The 24,218-nt window shown below is 48.5% G+C and overlaps 1 protein-coding gene across 1 annotated transcript in view; it reads right to left on the minus strand.

The window, feature by feature from the left end:
- STAB2 (stabilin 2) overlaps positions 1–24,218 on the minus strand; it is a 1,783,079-nt gene that overhangs the window by 1,323,008 nt on the left and 435,853 nt on the right. The window contains exons 19-20 of the mRNA XM_069629923.1: positions 17,051–17,113; positions 16,176–16,280 (exon numbers count right to left, since the gene is read on the minus strand). Coding sequence (XP_069486024.1) covers positions 16,176–16,280; positions 17,051–17,113 — 168 coding nt within the window. The remainder of the gene's footprint in view (positions 1–16,175; positions 16,281–17,050; positions 17,114–24,218) is intronic.

The raw sequence follows: 24,218 nt of genomic DNA on the forward strand, positions 1-24,218 counted from the left end.
ATGAAGTCACACGGGCCGAGCATGGGGCAGGGGTGGGGAATGAAGTCACACAGGCCGAGCATGGGGCAGGGGTGGGGAATGAAGTCACACAGGCCGAGCATGGGGCAGGGGTGGGGAATGAAGTCACACAGGCCGAGCATTGGGCAGGGATGGGGAATAAAGTAACACATGCCGAGCATGGGGCAGGGGGGATGAAGTCACACAGGCCGAGCATGGGGCAGGGGTGGGGAATGAAGTCACACAGGCCGAGCATGGGGCATGGGTGGGGAATGAAGTCACACAGGCCGAGCATGGGGCACGGGTGGGGAATGAAGTCACACAGGCCGAGCATTGGGCATGGGTGGGGAATGAAGTCACACAGGCCGAGCATTGGGCAGGGGTGGGGAATGAAGTGACACAGGCCGAGCGTGGGGAATGAAGTCACACAGGCCGAGCATGGGGCAGGGGTGGGGAATGAAGTCACACAGGCCGGGCATGGGGCAGGGGTGGGGAATGAAGTCACACAGGCCGAGCATGGGGCAGGGGTGGGGAATGAAGTCACACAGGCCGAGCATTGGGCAGGGATGGGGAATGAAGTCACACAGGCCGAGCATGGGGCGGGGGGATGAAGACACACAGGCCGAGCATGGGGCAGGGGTGGGGAATGTAGTCACACAGGCCGAGCATGGGGCATGGGTGGGGAATGAAGTCACACAGGCCGAGAATTGGGCAGGGGTGGGAAATGAAGTCACACAGGTTGAGCATGGGGCAGGGGTGGGGAATGAAGTCACACAGGCCGAGCATTGGGCAGGGGTGGGAAATGAAGTCACACAGGCCGAGCATTGGGCAGGGGTGGGGAATGAAGTCACACAGGCCGAGCATTGGGCAGGAGTGGGGAATGAAGTCACACAGGCCGAGCATGGGGCAGGGGTGGGGAATGAAGTCACACAGGCCGAGCATGGGGCATGGGTGGGGAATGAAGTCACACAGGCCGAGCATGGGGCAGGGATGGGGAATGAAGTCACACAGGCCGAGCATGGGGCAGGGGTGGGGAATGAAGTCACACAGGCCGAGCATGGGGCGGGGGTGGGGAATGAAGTCACACAGGTCGAGCATGGGGCAGGGGTGGGGAATGAAGTCACACGGGCCGAGCATGGGGCGGGGGTGGGGAATTAAGTCACACAGGCCGAGCATGGGGTAGGGGTGGGGAATGAAGTCACACGGGCCGAGCATGGGGCAGGGGTGGGGAATGAAGTCACACAGGCCGAGCATGGGGCAGGGGTGGGGAATGAAGTCCCACAGGCCGAGCATGGGGCAGGGGTGGGGAATGAAGTCACACAGGCCGAGCATTGGGCAGGGGTGGGGAATGAAGTCACACAGGCCGAGCATTGGGCAGGGGTGGGGAATGAAGTCACACAGGCCGAGCATTGGGCAGGGGTGGGGAATGAAGTCACACAGGCCGAGCATGGGGCAGGGTGGGGAATGAAGTCACACAGGCCGAGCATGGGGCAGGGATGGGGAATGAAGTCACACAGGCCGAGCATGGGGCGGGGGGTGAAGTCACACAGGCCGAGCATGGGGCAGGGGTGGGGAATGAAGTCACACAGGCCGAGCATGTGGCATGGGTGGGGAATGAAGTCACACAGGCCGAGCATGGGGCAGGGGTGGGGAATGAAGTCACACAGGCCGAGCATTGGGCAGGGGTGGGGAATTAAGTCACACAGGCCGAGCATTGGGCAGGGGTGGGGAATTAAGTCACACAGGCCGAGCATTGGGCAGGGGTGGGTAATGAAGTCACACAGGCTGAGCATGGGGCAGGGTGGGGAATGAAGTCACACAGGCCGAGCATGGGGCAGGGGTGGGGAATGAAGTCACTCAGGCCGAGCATGGGGCAGGGGTGGGGAATGAAGTCACACAGGCCAAGCATGGGGCAGGGGTGGGGAATGAAGTCACACAGGCCGAGCATGGGGCAGGGGTGGGGAATGAAGTCACACAGGCCGAGCATGGCCACAGGTGTTGATGGGGAAGACAACTAACCAAGCAACATCTCCAGGCTGTATGTCCCTCCTCACATGCCATCTCCCCGATATTTGTTTATTTATTAGAATTGTTGTTTACCTCTGTCCTACCCAGAGTGTCTAGGAGCACCTTACATTGTTCAAATATTTAAAAAGTTTAAGCTGAAAAAAGAAGTTACAAAATGTTTTCGGGAAGAATTGGCTTTAGATGTGGCTAGCACCACTGAATAGCCAAAGCTTAAAAATACTATTTCTGGCACAGAAATTCCTGAACAGCACACACCAGGAATAGCATTTTTTTAATTTTAGTGTAAAACCCATATTTTGTTTACTTATAGCTGGGGCCAGCCAATGCAAAGAATAGCAGGGAAAAGATATATCCAAAACGTATTAGAGAAATCCCCAATACACCCTCCTCCATATTCCCTTCCTAACCCGCTCATTAGCACCTCTTATTTCCATTAAACAACACATGCTCAAACAAACATTGGCAAAGCCGAAGGTCTGGGGCAGGCATTTGCCAGACACTCCTATGATGGTACTACCTGCCATAAGATGGCAACAGCTGGAACATGGTGTGATTACCTGGGCATACAATAGTGGTGTCTAGAAAATACCTAATACTTATACACAAGCGACAACTGTTGGCTTTGACAATTGTTTTTAGAAATCAACCTGCTAAAGGCACTTTTGGTTACAACATTTGTATTGCACATATTTACCTGCAATTATGACATTGGGCCGCATTATACGGTAGGCGTTAACCATGGCACTATTAGCGCCATGGTTGCCGCCAGTACCGTACCGAGTCCGCCATGGTGAATCGCGGAATTACTGCCACATTCCAAGGTGTGTGGGGGCGGTAATTCCCCATTCACCATGGCACTTCCCCATTCCCATTTGAGCCCCCATAGGGCTCAATGGGAAATGGGAAGGCGGCAATTACGGTACCACAAATTGCGGTACTGTAATTGCCTCCAAGGTCCTTTTGCGAGCCCGTTCCTTAACGGCTGGTAAAACCTGCCGTTGAGGTCGGGTCCCGCAAAGGGACCTCATAGTAAGGCGGTAAGGGTTTACCGGTACCGGTACCCTTACCGGTAACGGTAAACCCTTACCACATTCCGTGTAATGAGGCCCATTATCTCTCAGCTGATTGCTTAGAAATGACACTGACTAACCAAATATTGATGTTACTGCTTGATACAGCTAGCTCAAGCAGATGCCAGGAAGAAGTGTTTTGTGCGGGGAGGGGCAGGTAGTGGGTGGAAATAGCAATAGGGATTAGCATTACCTGGGGTAGTCAATGGATAAGTAAACAATCCACAAACTGTGTGCCCTTCCTCACATGTCATCTCCCTCCGTTGCTGTACTCCAATGCAATAACTTTGGCTTATAGGTGGCGATTAAGCCCCACCTTATAGCCAAAACTAAAACAGGATACTCAGAGCCATTTCAAATGCTGGCGCCAGGTCAAATTCTGAAAGATAATAAAAACACTACTTTCTTACCCCCCATACAAATGCCTAACAATGCCTGTTGTTATGATTCATTCTTATATTTCCATTCAGCACTATTTGGTGTCTACTGCGAGTAACCTTAAGTGGGGCGAGAATGCCCAAACACCACCCCTTGAGTGCCTAGACAATAAACCTGCCCTTATTACCATCCACCAAGGCTGCCATGTGCCGGCTTGCTGCATGTGATCCAGTGTAGAGCGGGCATAACCAAGCAGTCAGGGTGGCACTAATCCCGCCAGATACATGACACCCTAAACCACCATGGCACCAAAACAGGCTAGTGACATGGAGAAGCTAATGTCAGCATTAAATAAGCAATGAAAAGGAAAACCCATGTGCACATGTGCAACACACCACACACATGCAACCAGACATGGCTGTCCAGCACAAACCATGCCCCACCTCTGTATCATGCCATATATCCGCCAGCAGAAGAGCTGGAGAACTGTGTACCCTCAATGCACCATTCAACTGGTGAAATGTGTAGCCTCAAAAGCACCACAGGACTCAGACTCTCACCGCCACAATAGCTAAAATCTGCTGTAGACCCTCTGTTCACAGAGAATTGCGTCCCTGGCCCTGAAACGTACCCAGCAGTGTTGCTGCATCCATATTCCCTTTCCACTGGGCCATATGGCCTGCAGGCGTTGATGTTCAGAGCGCTTTCCGGCTGGCGATGCATGCATTCGGCGTCTGGGAGGTGGGAGGTGTTAGCGCGGGAAGGCGGCGCATAAATGCAGGACCGCACACCGAGTGGAATGTACGTCTTTCTTTATTCGTACATCAACTGAAACTTAAACTTCCCCTATTTCCTCCTCTTGCATCACGTAACCATGTGACCTGCTTCACACTGCCTTCACTATCTGATAAGGAGACAGTGAGCCCAGTAACAACATCCCCGGACAAATGTTCTTGCTTGCTTTCAGCATTCTTCAACTAGCCTAGGAGGCTTCCTGATAATTCTTTGCGGCCGACCAATATACCTCGCAGTGAGGCTTCCCTCAGGGCTGTTGGTTGGCTCTCTGCAGGCTCGGGTGGAACCCACGGACTGTCTAGAGTCATACGGTTCTAGGTCTTGATCGGGAGGTTCAGGTCTCTCCTCACCCTCTCTGACAGCCCTCTTGAACAGTGAGCTGTTGTGTGTTATTTCTTTCTCTGCATTTCCTGCTGTCACCATTGTCCCTTTAACCGCTGTGACTTGTAGCGGCTGTGGAACAAACTGTGAGTCCGTTTTTCTACTGGTAGCTTGTTGAACCCAAACTTCGTCTCCTACGTGGAATTCTTTGGGACGTTCTCCTCTCCTCTCATCCAACTCGATTCGGGTCTTCTGCTCAGCATCCCTCCTTATAACCTCTTGATCTGCCTTTGGGTGGTTTGTGGGGTGTCTGACGACTTGGGTGCGAACTTGATACTTCATCATCAACTCCGCAGGGGTCTTGTTTGTGGCTTCATGGGGCGAGGTGCCATAGGCCCTTTGCATCCTACAGAGTGCTTAGTGAGGATCAGCACTTTTGACGCGGGCTCTTTGGAGGGTCTTCTTGATAGATGCCATAAAGCTTTCTGCCATCCCATTGGCCTGAGGCCAGCGTGGTGTGATCTTTTGATGACTGAACCCCATGTGCTTCGCGAACACTCCAAACTCATGGCCGCTGAAAGGTGGCCCATTGTCAGATTTTATCGTGTCTGGGACTCCCCACTCGCTTATGACTTCATCAAAGATGGCCGCCACCTGGGCAAATGCGGTGGATTTTGTCCTCTTCACGATCGGGAATCTCGAGTGTTCATCGATAAAAAGTAGTAGATAGTCTCCCGATTCGGGGGGACCATAGAAGTCTATGGCGACTCTCTCCCATGGGTGTTCTGGGATCTGTGTTGGCTGGAGCGGGATCGGAGGTTCGGACCTGGCTGTGCATTGACATGCTACACAGTTCTTTACTACCATTTCATCCAGGAACGGGAACCAAACATGACATCTGAGTTGGCGTTTTGGCATTGTCCGTCCCACGTCGTCCTTCATGAGTGGTCTATAACATTTGTAGTCTCTATTTGGCTCAATGACAAGTCTCTTATTAAGAGCTGCGATTAATGATGTGAAATCTGGGTCTTCTGCCGCTGGAATGGTCTTTATGAATGTCTTGATCTCATTGTCGGCTGTGTTGAGGAACTTGCTGCGTAGTATGGGCGAGGCTGGCGGAATTAATTTGTTAAAGTCTTCGAGTCACTCCAACCACCGCAGGCCTTTGTCCGCTAGCGGGGTCATAGAGAATGGGGGAGTCATGCGCCAAGCAGTGGCAGTAGATCTGGTGGCAGGAGCCTGGATTGCTGGAGGCTGCCCAGCCCCACCAGGAGGTGAACTCATGATGGCACTGGTGAGGGAGGTAAATATGAGTAGCCTGGCACGTGGGTTGAAGTATGGTGTGGGACAGTCGCACCCCTTTTCCCTTTGTCAATACTTGGGGGATGTTGTCCACACCGTGTGCTGGTGGATTTGGTGAGGGGTAGTGTGCCGAGTTACCACGTGTTTACTGGGGGTAGCTGGCGTGTGGCTGGGAAGAGTGGGCTCCTTTCTTAGTATGGAGGCAGCAGCCTTGTATCTAATAAGTTCTTGGAGTGGGCTTGGCGCTGATATATGGTGCACTTGTTGGCTTGTCTGCAGCAGGACCACGTGTATCAAGCCCACATGCGCGTAGGATGAGTCTCTCGTTGGAGGGAGGAGGCACCACCCACCTGGCAAGAGCACGTGGCCGTGAGGGCTCTGGGTCTTCACCCGCTGGCAGACTGCCGCGCAGGCGGAGACAGCGCTTCCTAGGGCTGCACATTCTACCTACTGCATTTAGAGAAGCCACATATAGCTTCACTTAACGTGCAGGGAGTATGTTGTGTTCAAGAGGACGGCCCTGTTGCATAGGCTCTCCCACCAGGATGCCAATGTAGCCCTACTTAGAGTGTTGCAAATTTCCCACTCAATTCTTCGCTTCACATGAATGCAAAAAGAGAGGGCTAATGACTGTAATTAATGCTAAGACACAGTTTATACTGAAGCGATATTTGGGTCTCCATTGGGAGTCTGTGAGTAAACCTCTTAACGTATTTTCAATTCATGGTCCTAACGATCATTGACCCTGGTTCTTTGCACCCTTCAGTGAGTGGGAGTTCTTTGTGGGAGGTGACAGAGCCAATCAGAGCTCAACATCCACCCATACCCTCCTCCACAGCTCCCCTTGCTCAGGGAGTCTCAGAGTTGGGGTTGGTTCAGGCCTCAGACCGAAATTATACATTTGACTCCCATGTTCAGTACAGTCACTCTAGGACAGACATGAGTCTTCCCCTCTTTCCATGCTGATTTGAACAGGGTACAACAATGGGGAATACAAAATGTGACAGTGCTTAGGGGTGTGTCTCGGTGGAAATAGAGGCAACCCCAGGTGGACAGTCTTGAAGCCTGCATTACAGAAAACCAACAATCAGGCAGGCGTAGAATTGACCATAGGTTGAGAGCTGCCAGAGAGGTGACGCAAGCATTGCTCACTGAGGAAGCGGCCAAAGCACTTCCACGCATCAAACAGTTACATTATGTCAAAAGAAATAAGGCAAATGGAAGTTGGCTTATTCATTGCATCGGCTTAGAACAGGGAACTATTTAAATCAGCTAAAGGACTGAGATGGAATCCTGAGTAGGGGGCCACGAAAATCCTGCTGGCAAGACGGATGTTAGCGAAATTCACCAACAACTCAGTTCTGCCAGTTGGGTGATTTTCCACCTTTTTCTGCTGCACTTTTGGCTTATTTTATTTTCTGCAGAAGTGTCCTTTTTCACTGGAATTTCATATTTGTGTGGTCCGAAACAAGCAAAAAATAAAATTTAAAGGAGCAAAATGCACCTCCCGACCAGAAAATAATAACCTTTTACGCTGAAAAAGTCCCAAACGGCCAATTCGGCATTGCGGGCGACATTGGCGGATTGGGGCAAATTTGCCAGGAATCCACCAATGTCCTTCACTGAATGGAATTTGGCCATTCTCACCCACCACTAAGCCTAAGATCAGACAAATCATCTAACGTTAACATTCTATTATGCTACATTTGTGTAAAGCTGTGAAAATTAAGTCCAGTGCAACAACATGAGTATCTTCAGCAGGCCCAACTCCGAAAGGGGACAATATCTATATAAAGCGGGTGATTGAAGCAGGAGAACTGCTGTAGGCAATTAAAGCATTCCCACTTTCATTTCAACATTGTAAGACAGGGTTTTGCCTACAAGAAATGGCTTCATTTCAACCAAGACAGTCGGCAGGCAAGGCCGGCTCCCCTGTCTCAAGGACCACTCTTAAGGCCCTATCTGAGCCTGTCCGGGCCTGGAGGGCCCCCTCATCTGTGCACCCCTGTAGCACTGCATTGAACTGGTGGCTGTAGCACAGCCACCAGGCATGCAGCCTGTAACCCCACACACTTGGGCTTTTGGAACCTTGTCCACCCCCATGTATACCTGTAAGTCATGATTGTACATTGTTATCACTTTTCTTTGTTTCCACACAAATCTAAACTGTTGAACCAAGGATTCTTATGCCATTCTGCCTTCCTTGTCTTACCTAATCCTTTCTCTCACTGCATTCTGTGTCTCATGTGCGAATTTGAATCCTGGTGTGTTTTTTAAACATCTCTGCACCCTTTTTTGCATGCTGTGTCTCATGTGCAAGTGCTCCCATTGCATATGTTTTCTTACTTGCCCTAGCTACTAGGCTGCCTGGTGAGTCTGTGCTCGTACTGGGCGGCCCCTCCTCTATCTTCCTCCTACCCTCTGATGCCCTATGGCATTCATCATCTCCCCTATCTAGTCTAACTGCTATACTATCACCTACCCTCCCTCTCTCACACAGCCTGGAAGAAAAACGTTTAAAAAACACATCTTGCCCGCTATCCCTGGCCTACCTATCTCAGACACCTATGTCAGTGCAACTTCCAGACAGTTTTTTACTGATATTTTACTGTCCCTTCTCCACATCTATGGACTTCTCATCTTATCTCTACTCTCTCTCCTCTCACATATTCACCCAGTAATGGTAGCACTAGATGGGAAGTACTCTTGGTGTGCTTCTCATAATCCAGGTGTATCATTAATGTATATCACAACAGCATCTTGGTTCAGGCTCTTTAACCCAACCTCCTCCTCTTTGACCAGTGCTTGCTGTCCCTCGTCAACTTTTTTCCCACACCTGCTACTCCTACTTCTTCTTCCACTCTCTCTGCCCCCACTCATCTGACTGGCCTAACCGTGCTGGCGGTGGTGTTGCACTGATCCTCCTTTAGTGGGTCCCTTCTTCCCTCATACCCACTCAGTCTTACTCTTCCTTCGAGAACCTGGTCTGCAAACTGGTCATCTATCCCACTCCCCCCCTGACCATCACTACTATCTTCAGGCCTCCTGGCTCTACTACCCTGTCCTCCCGGAATGGGCTGATTTCTTCTCCTCTCTCCTCTGTTCCACCGCTAAACTCCTTTTTCTGGGTGACTTCAACATCCCCCTTGACTCCTCAATCACAGCATCCACTCTCTTCCGTGACCTCTGCAACTCACTCTCCCTCTCCATTCTCCCCCTGGTCCTATCCACTCAGATGGACACACTCTCTATGTCAACATCCACACTGAGCACCTGCTTTCCTCCCCACTCACCACCCCACTCTCCTGGTCAGAACATTCTCTCCTCTCCTCTTACCTGGGCCCTCTCGGATGTCTGACTGCACCGCTCCCACACCTGCCAAACTCGTTCACGAACATCCATCCGATGAAACGAGTGTCAGCTGCTGCCTCGCATCAACCTTCATTCCCCCACTCCCTCCACTGCAGACTCCACCTCTGACACTGCTCTCAGCAACCTCCATCTTGCCATCACTAATACTCTTGACATTCTTGCCCCAGTCATGAGGATCCGCCTGAAACAAGGCTGTAAGCGTAACACCTGGTACGACTCTGAACTTGCAGCCCATAAACGCAATTGCACAGCTGCAGAACGGCAAACCTCAGGCTCAGCCTCTGACAAATTAGCCTGCCGCCTTCTTCAAAAGGCAATACCGACCCTCCATTCGCACCAAGAAAAGGGCCCACAAACAGGCTTGTGTCTCTGGTGCATCCTACAACACAACTAGCCAACCCTTCCACAGTCTCCACCTCACCTCTTCCCTCCCCCCTCTGCAATGCACTTGCCACACACTTCACTGCAAAATCTCTGGACATTGTATTGTATTGTATATTTATATAGCGCTCTTTCCCCACTTGTGTTGTCTCAATGCGCTTTTTCCTTGGTTGAACGCCCTTGGTGACCGTCGTCGATGTGGTTGTAAGGTTCTAGGGGGTTTCGTTTAGGAGATGCGTGTGTGCATGTTGCCGTTCTAGGACATGGGTGGCTGGCAAGGCACAACTAAGCAGCCCAAGACACATGGGTGAGTGCTGGTGAGGGTTAGAGATAGCTTGCTATTGTTGAGAGAGTCTATGTGAGGCCAGCTATACCAGGTTCCTTTCGGGTGGTGGTCGCTGTATGCTAGTGGCAAAGGTGTTGAGGTACGTCTGGTGTTTCAGTCTGGAGCACCGTAGCCTCTCTTTCCCCCTCTCCTTCCCGCACTCTCCTGCAACCCATGGCATCCCATCTCCCCTCTGCCTCTCTCTCCTCCTTCTCACCTATCACATCTGATGGGGTCACTAGAGTCATCCGCTCTACGAAGGTCTCCTCTAAACAGGTCTCCCCCTATTCTTCCAGAACTATTAAGGACAATATTGGCTATCTTGCCCCTGCACTTGCTGATTTCTGCAATCACTCTTTGGCTACAGGGTTTTTCCCCTCTCCCATCAAGCACTCTCGTGTGCGGCTCCTCCTGAAAAAACCTTCTGCAGACACGTCCTGTCCTGATAAGTACTGCTCCATCTCTATCAGCCCCTTCCTTGAGAAATCCTGGAGAAGCTGGTCTTCCCCCAACTGATACAGCATACAGAGCATGTTGGTTGCCTTCATGACCATCAATATGGATTTCGAGCATCCAGAGGCACGGAAACTGCTCTTCTGAACGCCCGTGAAGAACTTCTTGCATCTCTTGACTCTAACTCTCCTGCTGTTCTCATTGTACTTGATCGCTCCTCAGCATTTGACATGGTCAACCACTCCATCCTCATAAAACAGCTCCACAATACCTTAGGTATCTCGGAGCGGGCACTGGACTGGCTGACCTCTTTTCTCAATGACCGTCCCTCCCAGGTTATCCTGGGCTCTTTCTCCTCTCCCACCTCTATCTCTTCCTGTGGTGTCCCCCAGGGCTCCAACCTTTCTCCCTGGCTCTTTATCACCTATCTTGCCCCACTTGCACACCCAATTTCCACCTACTCCCCAAACCTCTAGAGTTATGCAGATGACACACACCTCTTCTTCAAACCTCCCTCTGATCCTCTCCTTACCTCCTCCATCATTCCCGACTGCCTATCTGCCATCCAGTCCTGGTGTGCCTCCAATGATCTCTGCCTCAATGCCAGCAAGACTGAGATCCTTTCCATTGGGACTCCTGCTCCCTCTTCCTTCCCCTCACTCTGGCCACCCACTATGGGTACTCTCTCTTCTCCTTCATCTGAAGCCAAAAACCTTGGAGTAATCTTCGACTCCTCTCTTTCCTTCCTCCTTCACATCCAGGACCTTGCCAAGAAGGCACACTTTCAACTCCCCCTCCTCAAAGGAATCCTTCCTTTCCTCACATTTCCCCAAAAGCCCAATGTCTCTAGAGCACTGGTACTCTCTAGGCTTGACTACAGCAATAGCCTCTTCCTTAATCTACCCTCTTCCTCTCTACGTCCCCTCCAACTAAACCAGAATAGGGCTGCAAAACGTATCCTTGGCATCAAGCCCAGTAAACTCTGCACTGGCTCCCGGTTGCTGAAAAGATCAATTTCAAATCCCTCTGCATCATCCATAAGACTGTCTGGGGCCGGGGACCATGCTATCTACAACTTGCTCTCACTAAATACACTCCTTCCAGATCTTTACGCTCCTCTGGCACCAACTCTCTGCGTGTCAAGCGTTTCACTAAACAGCAAGCTGTTGGACAATCTCTTTCCTTGGCTGGCTCGCTCCTTCGGAACAACCTACCCCTTCCACTGGGTCTTGAGCCGGATCGCCTCAAATTCCAGAAGCTCCTCAAAACTCTCCTTTTCACCCCCGCCCCTCCCTCCTTTGGTAAACCCCACAGTCGGTGAGATTGGTGACCAGGGCCCTTACGTGTCTACCCGGGTTCTGGCCTCCCACCCCCAATAGCCTTCTGCCTCGACCCACACCCAGCACTTGCCTTAGGCACCTATCGGCCTGTGCTATCACAAACCTGCACTTACTTATTTACTGGTGGTTGTCCACTCCCACCAAGTGATCTCTGCCAGGCACTTAACAGTTTGCAACTTGCTCCCTAGCAATTTCCTCCCTGTCACTCCATGCACTTATCCCCCCCCGACTCCCCCATCCCTCTCTCTCTCTGCACTTGCACGCTCTGAATGCTCACAAGGCCTAGTAGGACCGTCTCTCTCTTTCATTGTTATATTTGCTTTTCACTACCATGTTCCCTCCCTGTTGCCCTGGGGGCGCTTTGAAACACAATTTACTTGATGTAGAAGCGCCTTACAAATGCACAGTAAAATAAATAAATCAAATAAATATACAGCAGTGCCGCTGGGAACTCCAGCCACCGATTAGGAATGGAGGAAGAAAGGAATTGATGGCCTTTGAGAAACTATTTTTATTTATTTTATTTTTATTTTATTGTTTTAAGTTCAGTACTATCTCAAGAGCAACCAGGTCCTGTACAATGTGTGGGTAGCCAGCGTTTGGGCTGGCATCTTTTAACAGTAGTACAGTGAAGAGCCATTCCACTACCATCTTGGGAGTATATTTGGAGAAGAACACTGAAATCCTCTATTTGTATCATAATTATGGAAAATTCATTTCAGATAATATATCGATGGTACATACTCCTGGATATACTCAGCAGGATGTATAGTGGAGCCTCTGCACCGTTAGGGGGAGCTTGGTGGTTGGATCCACGATGCATGTATGGGGCACTGCCTTCAAGTGAAGTCACTTTGGGCTGTATTATTAACATGATATATGGGCATTCGTTTACTGTTAAATCCTTTGGTGGTTCTTTTGGGCAATGAGGGGGGTTGCAATGATCTACAACGCCCAATATGAGTGCACGTTGTTATAGAGCTCTTTGGAATCAGAAATGGAATACTTAGTGGTAAGAGTGGTGGTGAATGTGGCTTGGGTATGTCACCCTGTGTTAGGCTGCCGCCCACCGGCAATGAATCTCAATGTCTTCCCTGGAACCTTCCTTAACAAAGTATCTAAACTAACACTACAGTACACAAATCTGATTGTATGTGGAGATTTTAATCTATGGGCTGAAACAGAACCAGATCAAGCTCATGGGGCTCTTCTTAGAGCCATGAAGCAACTGCAATTGATACAGCACGTGGTGGGTCCCACCCATATGAAAGGCCACACCCTGGACCTGCTGTTTGCTCCAGCGGCTTGGGTAGAGGTGTTTCCCAGTCGTCCGCTTATGTGGTCGGATCATTATGCCGAGCCGTATGCAATTAAAACAGGAGGAGTCTCGAAACAGACTCTTCATCACAATAGTCTGTGTTGGGGACGAAACTAGGCAAAAGTTGAACCCACTACAGTTTTCACCAAAGTGATCCAGCAGCAGGCTGATGAAACAGATAAGTTAGGTCCCTTACCCTCGGACATAGCCAGACGTGCCATGAGTCTGGAGTCAGTAGCAGACAAACTGGCCCCATTACAATTGATGAAGAAGCTGCCTTCTCATTGTGCCTTCTGGTATACGCCAGCACTTCGGGCATTATGCCTGGAGACACGGCATGCAGAGCGGCATATAGAGGAAAGGCTACGAGGATCACTTTGCCGAAATGTATAGTCAGCAATGTGCAATCTATCATAAGGCTTTAAAAATAGCCAAATCTATGTATTTCAAGGATTCAATCCAGGCAGCAGTGAATCCCCCCAAAAAAACTATTTGAGATGATTAATAAATTGACTAAACAGACAGATAGCCACCTCACAACTTTTTTGTGATGAGCTTCCAACCTTTTTTATTAGTAAAATTGAGGAGCTCCGCAAGGGAATTGCAGGTAAGGGGAATCCTAAAGATGGACATAATGGTAATGTCGAAAGTGGTATTCCAACATTGTCATTAGGGAAAAAGGCATTGGAGCGCTTTTCTGATGTCACCCTAACGAACAAGGAGAAGTTCATTAAGACGGTTGCAAAGCTTCAATGGGCGTCGCCCCGAGATCCCATTCCTCTGAAGCGGTTTAAAGCAGCACTAACAGACTTTTATGACACACTGACTTCTGCAGTTAACTCATCCTTGGAGTGGGGCCAAGTTCCATATAAGCTTAAAGAGGCTTTAGTTATAACACTGTTGAAAAAGCTGTTACTTGTTGCCTCGATCTTGGCAAATTATCAGCCTTTTTCACTCCTGCCATTTCTTATGGAAGTCTTGGAAGCAGAAGTGACCCCCCAACTTAGACAATTCTTGGAAAGTCACAACATCTTAGACAGCTATCAAATGGGATTCCGACCCCTGATGGGAACCGAAGCAGTTTTGGTATCGGTACTTGATGACTTCACCATGATCAGGGACGAGGGCGGTATGACAGGCCTCAGTCTCTTGGACCTGTCGGCCACTTTCGATACCATTGATCACGGAATACTGATAGTGAGGCTAGAGGAGGTTAGGTTTTCTGGGGCAGTATTGGACAGGTTCCATGATTTTCTGACTTCACGTTCAACAAATAGTCTTCTTTCGCCCTTAACGTTCATCTCCGGTCTCGGGTCTCCTGCGGAGTTCCGCAGTGATCGACTCTTTTTCCCCTACTTTTCAATTTATATATTCGCCCTCTGATGATTCTTATCCATCTGTTTGGCTTTAGAGTCTTCTCAAACACAGACGACACACAGATTCTGTTCAGATTGGACACAAAGCAGGGCCATATAAGGGATAGGCTAAAAAACTGCCTGGAAGCCGTCCGGGTCTGGATCGAGTCAAATTGGCTCAAGTTAAACGGCGGGAAGACAGACATTTTGAGATCGGGCCCGCCATGGGCAGTTGGTGGATGGCCCGATGCCTTTTGGCCAGTATCACTGGGCCTACTACCTAAACCTGCTAAGTTTGTTCGTAATCTAGGTTTTAAGCTATCGGAATCCCTGTCCATGGAGGTGCAGGTTAATTTGGTATACGGTGCGGGCGTTGTTAAGATTAAACAATTTAAGAAAGTCCTCCCGTTTATTCCAAATATGTTTCCTGCTCAAATAATGCTCATGCTCAAATAGTGGCAGCATGCGTAAATGGGAGTCTGGATTACTGTAATGCCATCTACCGGGCGCAGCCTTCCTTTCTTATCCAGCGCCGGCAAGTGTTACAAAACGCAGTACTACGTCTGGTTACACATATTCCAGCCAGAGCAGGAGTAACTAAGGCCAGAAAATCTCTCCACTGGCTTCCGGTAGAAGGTCGGGTAGAATTCAAGGCGCTGTGTATCATGCATTGTGCTCTAAGCGGAAATGGATGTTTGGCCATCCAGGAGAAACTGGAAAGATATACCCCGGTACGCTCTATGAGATCCTCGAATGCAGAATTGTTGCAGATACCTAAATATAGGAAAGAATGCGTGGGTGGCCGGGCTTTTTCAATGGCAGTACCCAGGCTTTGGAATTGAGGACTTTTTATCCTTTAAAAAAATCTTAAAACGTTTGTCTTCAGATAAGCTTACTCTCCCGCTCACCCTCGGACTCCTCTACATCTGTCGTGAATATCGGTTGTTTAGCGCGCCATGATGCCTTGGGTGAAAGAGCGCTATACAAATAATTGATTGATTGATTGATTTAACAGAAGGGATTTACCTTGGGAGCGATGCATGCCCGATTGGCCCAGCATAAGCTGATAGCTGCACATACCCGAAAGTCTCCTATCACACATGTGGGGCCCAGACTTTGGCATGTATGCAGCTTGGAGAAGATCCCGGCTACGCTCTGTAAATTGATTTGGGATCCATTTACAGGTATATGAATGCAGAGGAGAGACCTGCTCAGTGACACCATGTCAATGGAAGGCTTTCACATTGTCATGATACATGCTAATGAATGTGTAACATTATAAAGGGTGTGTCCTGTGGTCCAGTGCTTCCATTCTCTAAATGACACGTCATGTTTATGTATCTGATTAATTTACTGGAATTTCCGTCCAGCGCTGGCCGTACCCAGAGGGTGTCGGAGGGAGCGCCATGATGGATGAGTTATAATTGATTGGCTGATTCCCACCACTATTCCCTCCCACATATTATGTGTTATATCTTATTTATTCGTTCCTTAATTCTGAATCCTTTTTCTAAAATAAAAATCAATAAAGATAATTTAAAAATATATATTTTTGAAAAATCTCTACCCACAGCCTAAGTCCAAGACCACAGCGTCCATGACCCACCACAAGTCACTGTTTCGCCTCTAACACAGACGCCTGGTGGAACCCACAGTTGTGTGATCCAGTTGTGGAGGGTGCGGACATCACATTCTAGCAGCCCCCACTAGCGAGTGGATAACAGTGGACGCCGGCCTCACCTTGGTGGTTGCGTTGCAGTGCCGCGAACATCCCACTCTTGGGTAACTTAGTAGCAGCGACATGCTTGACGTATTGGAGTACAGACATGCCCGGGAAAACAGCTCCTGAAATAAAGCAAAGAGCAGTACATATGTTCCATTATTGCACACAGAAGGGTTGCAGACTCGTTCCATGGGCCTCTTCTCAGGATACAGCATGATGAAGCACAAGCCTTATGCCGCTCCCAGGGGCCCGTCTACCTGAGCACTTGCGCGATGTTGGGCCCCGGAATCCAATTTTCACCTCTTGTGGAATATGAATTCCATTGTATGCGCCTTCTCTGCCTCAAAATGGCGGTAGCATGCCCTGGCGTGTAAAAGTGAGACATACATGGCTAACGGCTCACATTGATACCTTCATTGGGCACCCCTGAGCTAGGAAAATGCACCCCATAGCTTCTTTCAATGTTAGGGTCTAGACTCTAACGTTAAATAAAAGCAAGCAGTGTTAAAGCTATCTGGGTTTGGAGACCGTTTGACAGGCGCACCCCCAAAAGCTCAGAATCAGGCCAACACATGCCTGTCACAGCCACTGTATCGTAAGATGCCACCCACATGATGCTGCTGCCATCATATGCCACACACAGCTTCAAATCCCCAAATAATGCGCTATCCGACCTCTCCCACTAGATATAGAGATACACATTGTGAGGGAGCCTCGAGGCGCCACCCAGATACTGAGGAGTGAGGACGTGATAGGACAGTGAGTAGCTAGGAGGAAAAGAAGGGCACGTGTGGCACGTAGATTTAGAAAAGGAAAAACACCTGCAATGCCATATAAAGGTGCACAAGACAGAGAAGACACTGCCTACCACAATGTGACACCGTGCACTTACCGTAGGGAGAGACCCAGTGGGGCACGTGCTCTTATGCAGCAGGGAGCAGCTGACACAGGTGCCCTAAAAGAGAAGAGAAGTCAATTAAACACAACCAAAGGCATTCAACCAATCACATCTAAGGACACTGGGAACACCAGGGGCCAGAGCCAATGACGGAAGAGATCCTTGCTGCAGTGCTTGGAACTGAAGTGATCCAATTTCAAAGATCAAACTCTTGTCAGCCTTTTATGTTTTGGCTGGAGGTGCCATAGCGCCAACTAGAAGATACTTCAGGTTTCACATTGACTAATATATACATTCAAATAAGGAGCACGGAAAGCCATTTTATGTGCACTTTTTCACAAGTGTTCTTTGTCGCTATCGCGATAACCTGGCAGGAATGTTCTATTTGCTGATAGAATGTGCACACTGTTCCTTTTTGGGGGGGCGGGTAACTTGCACTTGAAAACACAAACATTTGCTGCTAATGGAACTCTGCTATGTTGCACCTGAGGTACAAAGAAGGCCCATCAAACCCCCAAGATTGGTGGTCTGACATGAAGCCCTTTGCACCAAGGTAACTGTCTATAGCAAACGTAAGACAGAAAAAAAACCATTTTACATACAGTGCTACGTGTTTGCATGATCTTTTCTTTCTGGACTCACGTTACATCCAACACTTGCACCTAGAACGTTTAAGTGCAATTTGAGTTTGTACACAAAACTTCATAAGACAATGTTTGTGGCTCTGACCTGCTTCCCCATTCAGAAACCCCCTTCACACACTCACGACTCCCCAACACGCCCCCGAGAACACCCACTGTTGCTGTTCAAGGAGGATTAGAGTACGGCCATGTCTGCAAATGTTATATAACTGTGCATGACCTGTTCCAAAATGGCCCTCAGTAGAAAAGTCTCAAATCATCTTCCGATTCCCTCCAACATGCTCCGTTTTATGAATTCAGAGCAACTTGCTGATGAGTAAGTCATGGCTTTTCCAGCAGCAGGCCAATCGGGCTCCTTCATGTAGCACTGTGACCGTCCATACATGTACTGCATGTGTGGGTAGAGTGCCAGAACATCAACAATGTGTGTAGTTATCCAACAGTGACAATCTTATACTTTCCTCAAACATCATCATGACCAACACATTGCATCGATACCTTGTGAATTAAATACACAGCGCAAATGCGGGCCCTCTCCTCCCTGCCACCCTGTACAGCTGTACCCCTCCTCTGTGTCCCACTGTATTTTAACCCGCGCTGTATATCTGTACTGGTGTATACCTCTGTAAAGCGCTCTGTTGCTTCTTGAAGCCATGTCCGCGCTCAATAAATACAACAATAATGATAATTTAAAAAATGCAGCATCCAAACATGGCACCACATGGCACTCATGTGCGTCGAGCCGTGAAGTAAGCCTTACACGAACAATTCTCATTTAACACTATAACACATTTGATTTACGTCACAACTCATTATCAAACATTTGTAAGATGGAGAGTATTGTGCTTTTATTTCATCTGAATGGCAAGAAGTTCTAAACTGCAACCGAAAACGGCCTTGCTTTACTGTTATTTCACATGAGGGGCAAGAATTTGAACACTACAAAGAAAAACAGCTTTTGTTTTCCCTTTCACATGAACAGAAGCCCTTTAAACACTGAAAACGAAAAATGCCTTGGCTTTTTCTTTGTGTTCATGTCAAATTAAAGAACCACGGGGAAAGGGGGCCTACCCCTCATTATCAATGGACCAACAGCAAATGCAAACTAGCTCAAAAAGGAGAAACCAAGCCTGCACACGTGTGAAAAGGAAAAGAAAAAGGCCTTAAAAGCACCGAAAATGTCAGGGAAATATACTGCAGGGGATTGATCAAAGCAATGTACATTATGTTTCAACCCACAAAACTCCAGTCACCTCTTAATAGACCCTTATTGCAGGGAAAAACGGTTCTGGCATAAAGGCAGGTACTCATGATGACAAAGCCCCACTCCCACGGGATATCGTACCTACCAGTGAACCATCCCGCAATAGAATGTGATACTGCTGAGGGCATCATAATTCCCTGCTCTGCCAGACTTGGAGGCAGGAGCCCAGATATTTCAAAGGAGGCCAAATGTGGCCAAAGCTTGACCAGGAGGTGTGAGCCCTTCCTGCACCCACTTCAAAGAGCAAGCTGCAAAGTTCAAAGGGACTAATAAAAACCCTCTGGTCACAAGCTGACCCAGGGGAACAGATGGCTGTGGGGATGGAACAGATGGCTGTGGGGATGAAGCGCCCCTCCCACAGGTGGAACAAGACACTCCCAAGTTACATTAAAAGACTGATTTCATTTTAGGCATTTTCGCAGCAATCAGAATAAGAATCAATTTCATTTTATGCAATTTCTTTCTTGTAATTTCCAGGCAGTTTTAAAGAGACTAATTGCATTTCCCTAGGACTTTGGGGACTGAAATGGCCAGTTAAGACCAAGTTCTGGCTGATCTGAACATGTGACAAATATGACAGCTGATGAAAAGATAGAAGATGAAATTAGGAACATGCTGGATCATTTGCAGAGTCATAACTGTTGTACATTTTATGAAAATGAAAAAAATGTGCCAACAGGCTATGCTACCTCGTAAGGAGTTGGCGATCGGCTTACCTAATTCCCTATGAGCAACCAAAAACGCATATCTGTTTCCTATGGCAGTAGCTAGTAGAATTATGGAGTTATGAGACATAACAAAGGAATTGTAATAATTGCAAACAGACAGATGGTGCTCTCTTCCCTTGAACCAATCATGCCAGAGGGCAGAGAGAGGAATGGTAAACTATCCTATCCGAGCGGTAGGGATAATTACAGGGTACTCCCCTTAGATTGTAAAGTTAGTGATGTCATTCATGCTATATAAGGGGGACTGTACTTGGACTAAGGACAGACACACACCAAAATACGGAAGGAGGATTGAGAGAAGGCAGCAGAACCTTACAATCAGTGAGAGTGGAGTGACCAGACCCCTTGCCATAGCTGTCCAGAGTGTCCTGTTATCCAGCTGGCTTTCCTGAATCCCAAACCAAGTCTTGCTTTGTAAGTAGCTGTTACAGTTGCACAATGATGGGAGAAAGGACAACTCTCTCTGTAAGGTTTCTCAACAAACTTTAATTAAAATCCAACACAGAGGAAACCCCTGTATAACAGGAATTAGAAGGCTAAATACGCCAAACTTGGGTTATTTGTAGAATGGCCTGTGGTTTACTCTAATGGTGCTCTGCAGAGAGTCTGTAAATAAGTTTGCAGTCTGATTGGGCTGATTTGCCAAAAAAAGTCTTTCTAATGCTTCTCCTCTTAAAAGGGCACCTCAATCTTTTATTTCCCACTCACGGTTCAGTTCTGCTGGAAGGGGCTTTGACTTGGACACAGGTTTAGAGAGTTATTTATAGGGGCTCTTTATGGTTACTTTAGGCTTGTTACTTAAGGCTTTCAGGTTGTTCACTGTGTTCTCAGTCTTTATGTTTCACTCTCGTTCCATTTCTCCCAATAAAATAGCTGTTGGCTAGTTACTGTTATCATCCCTCATCTTTGTCAGTGTTGCGCAGCGTTTCCTACCTTGTAGTTGGATCTTCAGCCCCCCCTTCTTCAGACATATGCGGGATCCGTATGATCTCCTGGCTCTTTTCTGGCTTCTTCCGTGAGCCGTGTGTGACTCCTTTCACAGGTCCACTGTGGCGTCTTCTTTCCCTCCTCCTCTGATTTTTCCAAACTCGCTCACAGGCTCTTCCAGCCTGTTCTCGCCACGGCCTCTCTTTCTCTTCTGGCGGCGTCGCTGAGGGGACGTGACCAATCCGCCCCTTCTTCTACTGCTATCGCCTCCCCGCTCCGACCCACAGCTGATCACCTCAGCTGTTCGTTCAGGCCAGCTGACGTTACTCGGAGGCACAGCCACGCCCCCTTCTACAGTCGCCGGCCTCCGAGGACTCCTGCAGCTGTCAGGGTTTCTTAATACACACCCCAGGTCCTCCGCTCTGCTCTACAGGGAAACCTTTAACTCGTTTAGCCCAACGGGGATCTTAACTGTAATCGTACCTTCTGGTACGGCGCTACTCTTCTTCCCTATCAATAAGCCCATTCATAACAGTCTCTCTCCAACTCCTCCTCGGCCTGCAACGGACAAACCAAAACATTAGAGCAAAGCACCTTCCTCATTCAGCTCACAGACTATTTGCTTTCCAACTTGTCCATCCAGCCTAGAAACCCTGCCTCCTGGCCCTAGCCGTGCACTCGGAATTTGCTGTGATGCCTTGCAATGTCGGTAATCCCCTTTTGCTGCCTTCTCTGAGAGTTAACCCCTTCACAGACCCCCCCTTCTAAGCCCTTGCGCTCGGGAAGGGCGTAGGCGTGTGACAGGAAATCAGCTTGGGCCAAAAAGGCTGTAGGGATAAGAACCATCTCAGAATTCTGGGGTTCGAGTCTTTGTTCCTGGCGAGCCACACTAAGGCAGCATGATCCGTCACTAGTGCGAACTGACGGCCCAAGAGGTAGTTTCTCAGGGTCTCCACCGCCCATTTCACTGCTAGGCACTCCTTTTTGATGGTCGCATACCCCATTTCGTGAGTAAGTAACTTTCGTTTGATGAAAAGGATAGGTCTCGCAGCTTCTCCTTGATTTTGATATAAGGGCACCGTCAGTTGTAATGTATTAGAGGATCTAGTGGTTCTAGTATTCTGTCTAAATGTGAATTTATTTGTTAGATAAGGCGGGGCTAGGTGGTTGAGAGCTTTGTAGGTGAGGCAGATGGTTTTTAGGTCTATTTTTTGTTGGATGGAAAGCCATTTGCATGAAATTCTTGTGGCCGAGATATGTTCTCTTCTGGGAATATTTAGGGCGGCACAGAGTGTGTCATTTTGTAGAACTTGCAATTTATTGATTACCGTTTTGTTGGCGCCTACATAAAGGCTATTACAGTTATCCAGTTTGGATTGAATGAGTGCTCTGGCTAGAGTGAGGCAGTTGTTGGGGGAGATCAGCGGTCTGCAGGCCCTAATTAGTTTACCAGTGTAGGCAGTGGCTGAGGCAGTCATATTGATTTGTTTGGCTAGGTTGGTATTCGTGTCTAGGTAGAAACCAAGGGTTTTTACCCTCTTGGCGATGGGTATGGTGTTACCGTCAATGGTGAAGCTGGTGTAGCTGGGACAGAGTTTCCGGATGGTGTTGGGTGAGCCGACAAGGAGTATTTCGGTCTTATCATTCAGGCAAAGGCCATGTGTGGCCATCCAGGCCTGAATGATGGAGAAGACTTCATTGATCCAGTTGGCGTCCAAGTTGTAATTACCGGATAGGGTGAGGAGTATCTGGGTGTCATCTGCGTAGTTAGTGTAGGTGACACCCAGATGATCCAGCTTGTCGAATAGGGGCTTTGTAACTATATTATACAAAGTAGGTGAGACACAAGATCCTTGTGGGACACCGCAACTAATGGGGATAGTGTCGGCCGCTGCTAGGGGTGAGAAGACCCGCATGGTCCTATTGTCCAGGAAGGATTGGATCCATGTGACAGCAGAGCGGGAGAAGTGTGCTGCCGATGACAAATTGTTGCACCGGATTTTATGGTCAACCAGGTCAAAGGTAGCGGAGAGGTCGAGGAGAAGAAGAATGGCAGCCTTACCTTTATCTTTGAGTTCGTCTATCTGGCACTTGAGATCAACATGGGCCATTTCTGTCCCGTGTTGTGGTCGAAAGCCAGATTGGCGAGTTCCTAATAAATGGTTTGTCTCTAGGTAATCCTGGATTTGTAGATAGGCCACTCTGTCAAGAATTTTTAGTAAGAATGGGACGGTGGTGATGGGTCTATAGTTCGTGGGTATATCTGGGTCAAGAGTTTGTTTTTTTAGCAGTGGTAGGACCCAAGATTTTTTCAGATTACTTGGGACTGTATTATTTGAGAATGAGAGGTTTATTAATTTGGTAATGAAGGGGGAGAGATCCCTAGCTGCATCTTTTATGATCTGTGCGGGGCAACTGTCCCCCTTACAGTTCGAAGGTTTCAAAGATGCTATCATTTTTTGTACTTCAGGTATGGTTACTTTTTTGAAAGTGAAGCCTGAGCTAATGGTGGTAGGTGAAGGAAGGGTGGAGCTGGAGGTAGGACCATGAGTGAGTTGCTGTTGTTTGTTTTCAATTTTAGTTTGGAGCCCTGAGATTTTGTTAGCAGGGGCGTTCTGAATCATTGTGCACCATGGTTTATCCTTAGTGCATGTGTCTGTGGGAGGAATGGGGTTTTCTAACTCCTTTAGGATGTTAAAGAGCTCCTTTGTGCTAGAGCCTGCCTGAGAGATCCTAGAATTAAGAGATTATTTCTTGGCGCATATAATCTCATTTTTGTAGAGAGTGGAGATATTGGTGAGATTAGTTCTGTTAACTACTGAAGGCACTGATTTCCATAGCGATTCAAGTTTACTTTTTTGTTGTCGGAGAAGTTTGAGCTTCGGGGTGTACCATGTATTCAGGTGCGCTTTTGGTTTCCCTTTGCGCATTTTTAGTGGTGCAATTAAGTCGATAGCTTTTGCCATGGACTCATTATAGACGTTGACCAGCAGGTTCAAGTCAGTTGTGGTTGGTAGTGCGTTCAGAATAGGGGTCACCAGGGGTATTAAGGCTGCTTCTGTGATGTTGCTCTTTTTCCTAGTTAGGCAAGCCGGTGCAATAACAGGCCTTTTATGCGCTAGGTTGCTAATATTAACGTCGAATAGGAGGAGGTGGTGATCCGTCCAGATGAGCTGAACAGCGTCCTTCAGGGTGATGTTGCAATTAAGGGCGGTTACCCAGTCAAGGATTCTGCCCTTCGAATGGGTGGGTCATGCCATGCAGCTAACATTACATTCACACAGAGAAAAGCAGGACATAAGAGACAGGCATCTTAAAAACATTTCATAGGATTCCTTCAAAAGGCCAGGATCCTCACTGAGGCCAGAGATTGACACATGGTGCCGGATACATACATTGCGTAGGATCGTTTCAAAGGGCCAGGATCCTCGCTGAGGCCAGAGATTGAAACATGGTGCCGGCAACACACATTGCGTAGGATTCCTTCAAAGGGCCAGGATCCTCGCTGATGCTGGAGATTGACACATGGTGGCGGCTACACTCATTTCATAGGATCCCTTCAAAGGGCCAGGATCCTCGCTGAGGCCAGAGATTGACACATG

This window comes from Ambystoma mexicanum, chromosome 12, assembly GCF_040938575.1.
Source record: "Ambystoma mexicanum isolate Mex_15411 chromosome 12, UKY_AmexF1_1, whole genome shotgun sequence".
NCBI classification, from domain to species: Eukaryota; Metazoa; Chordata; class Amphibia; order Caudata; family Ambystomatidae; genus Ambystoma; species Ambystoma mexicanum.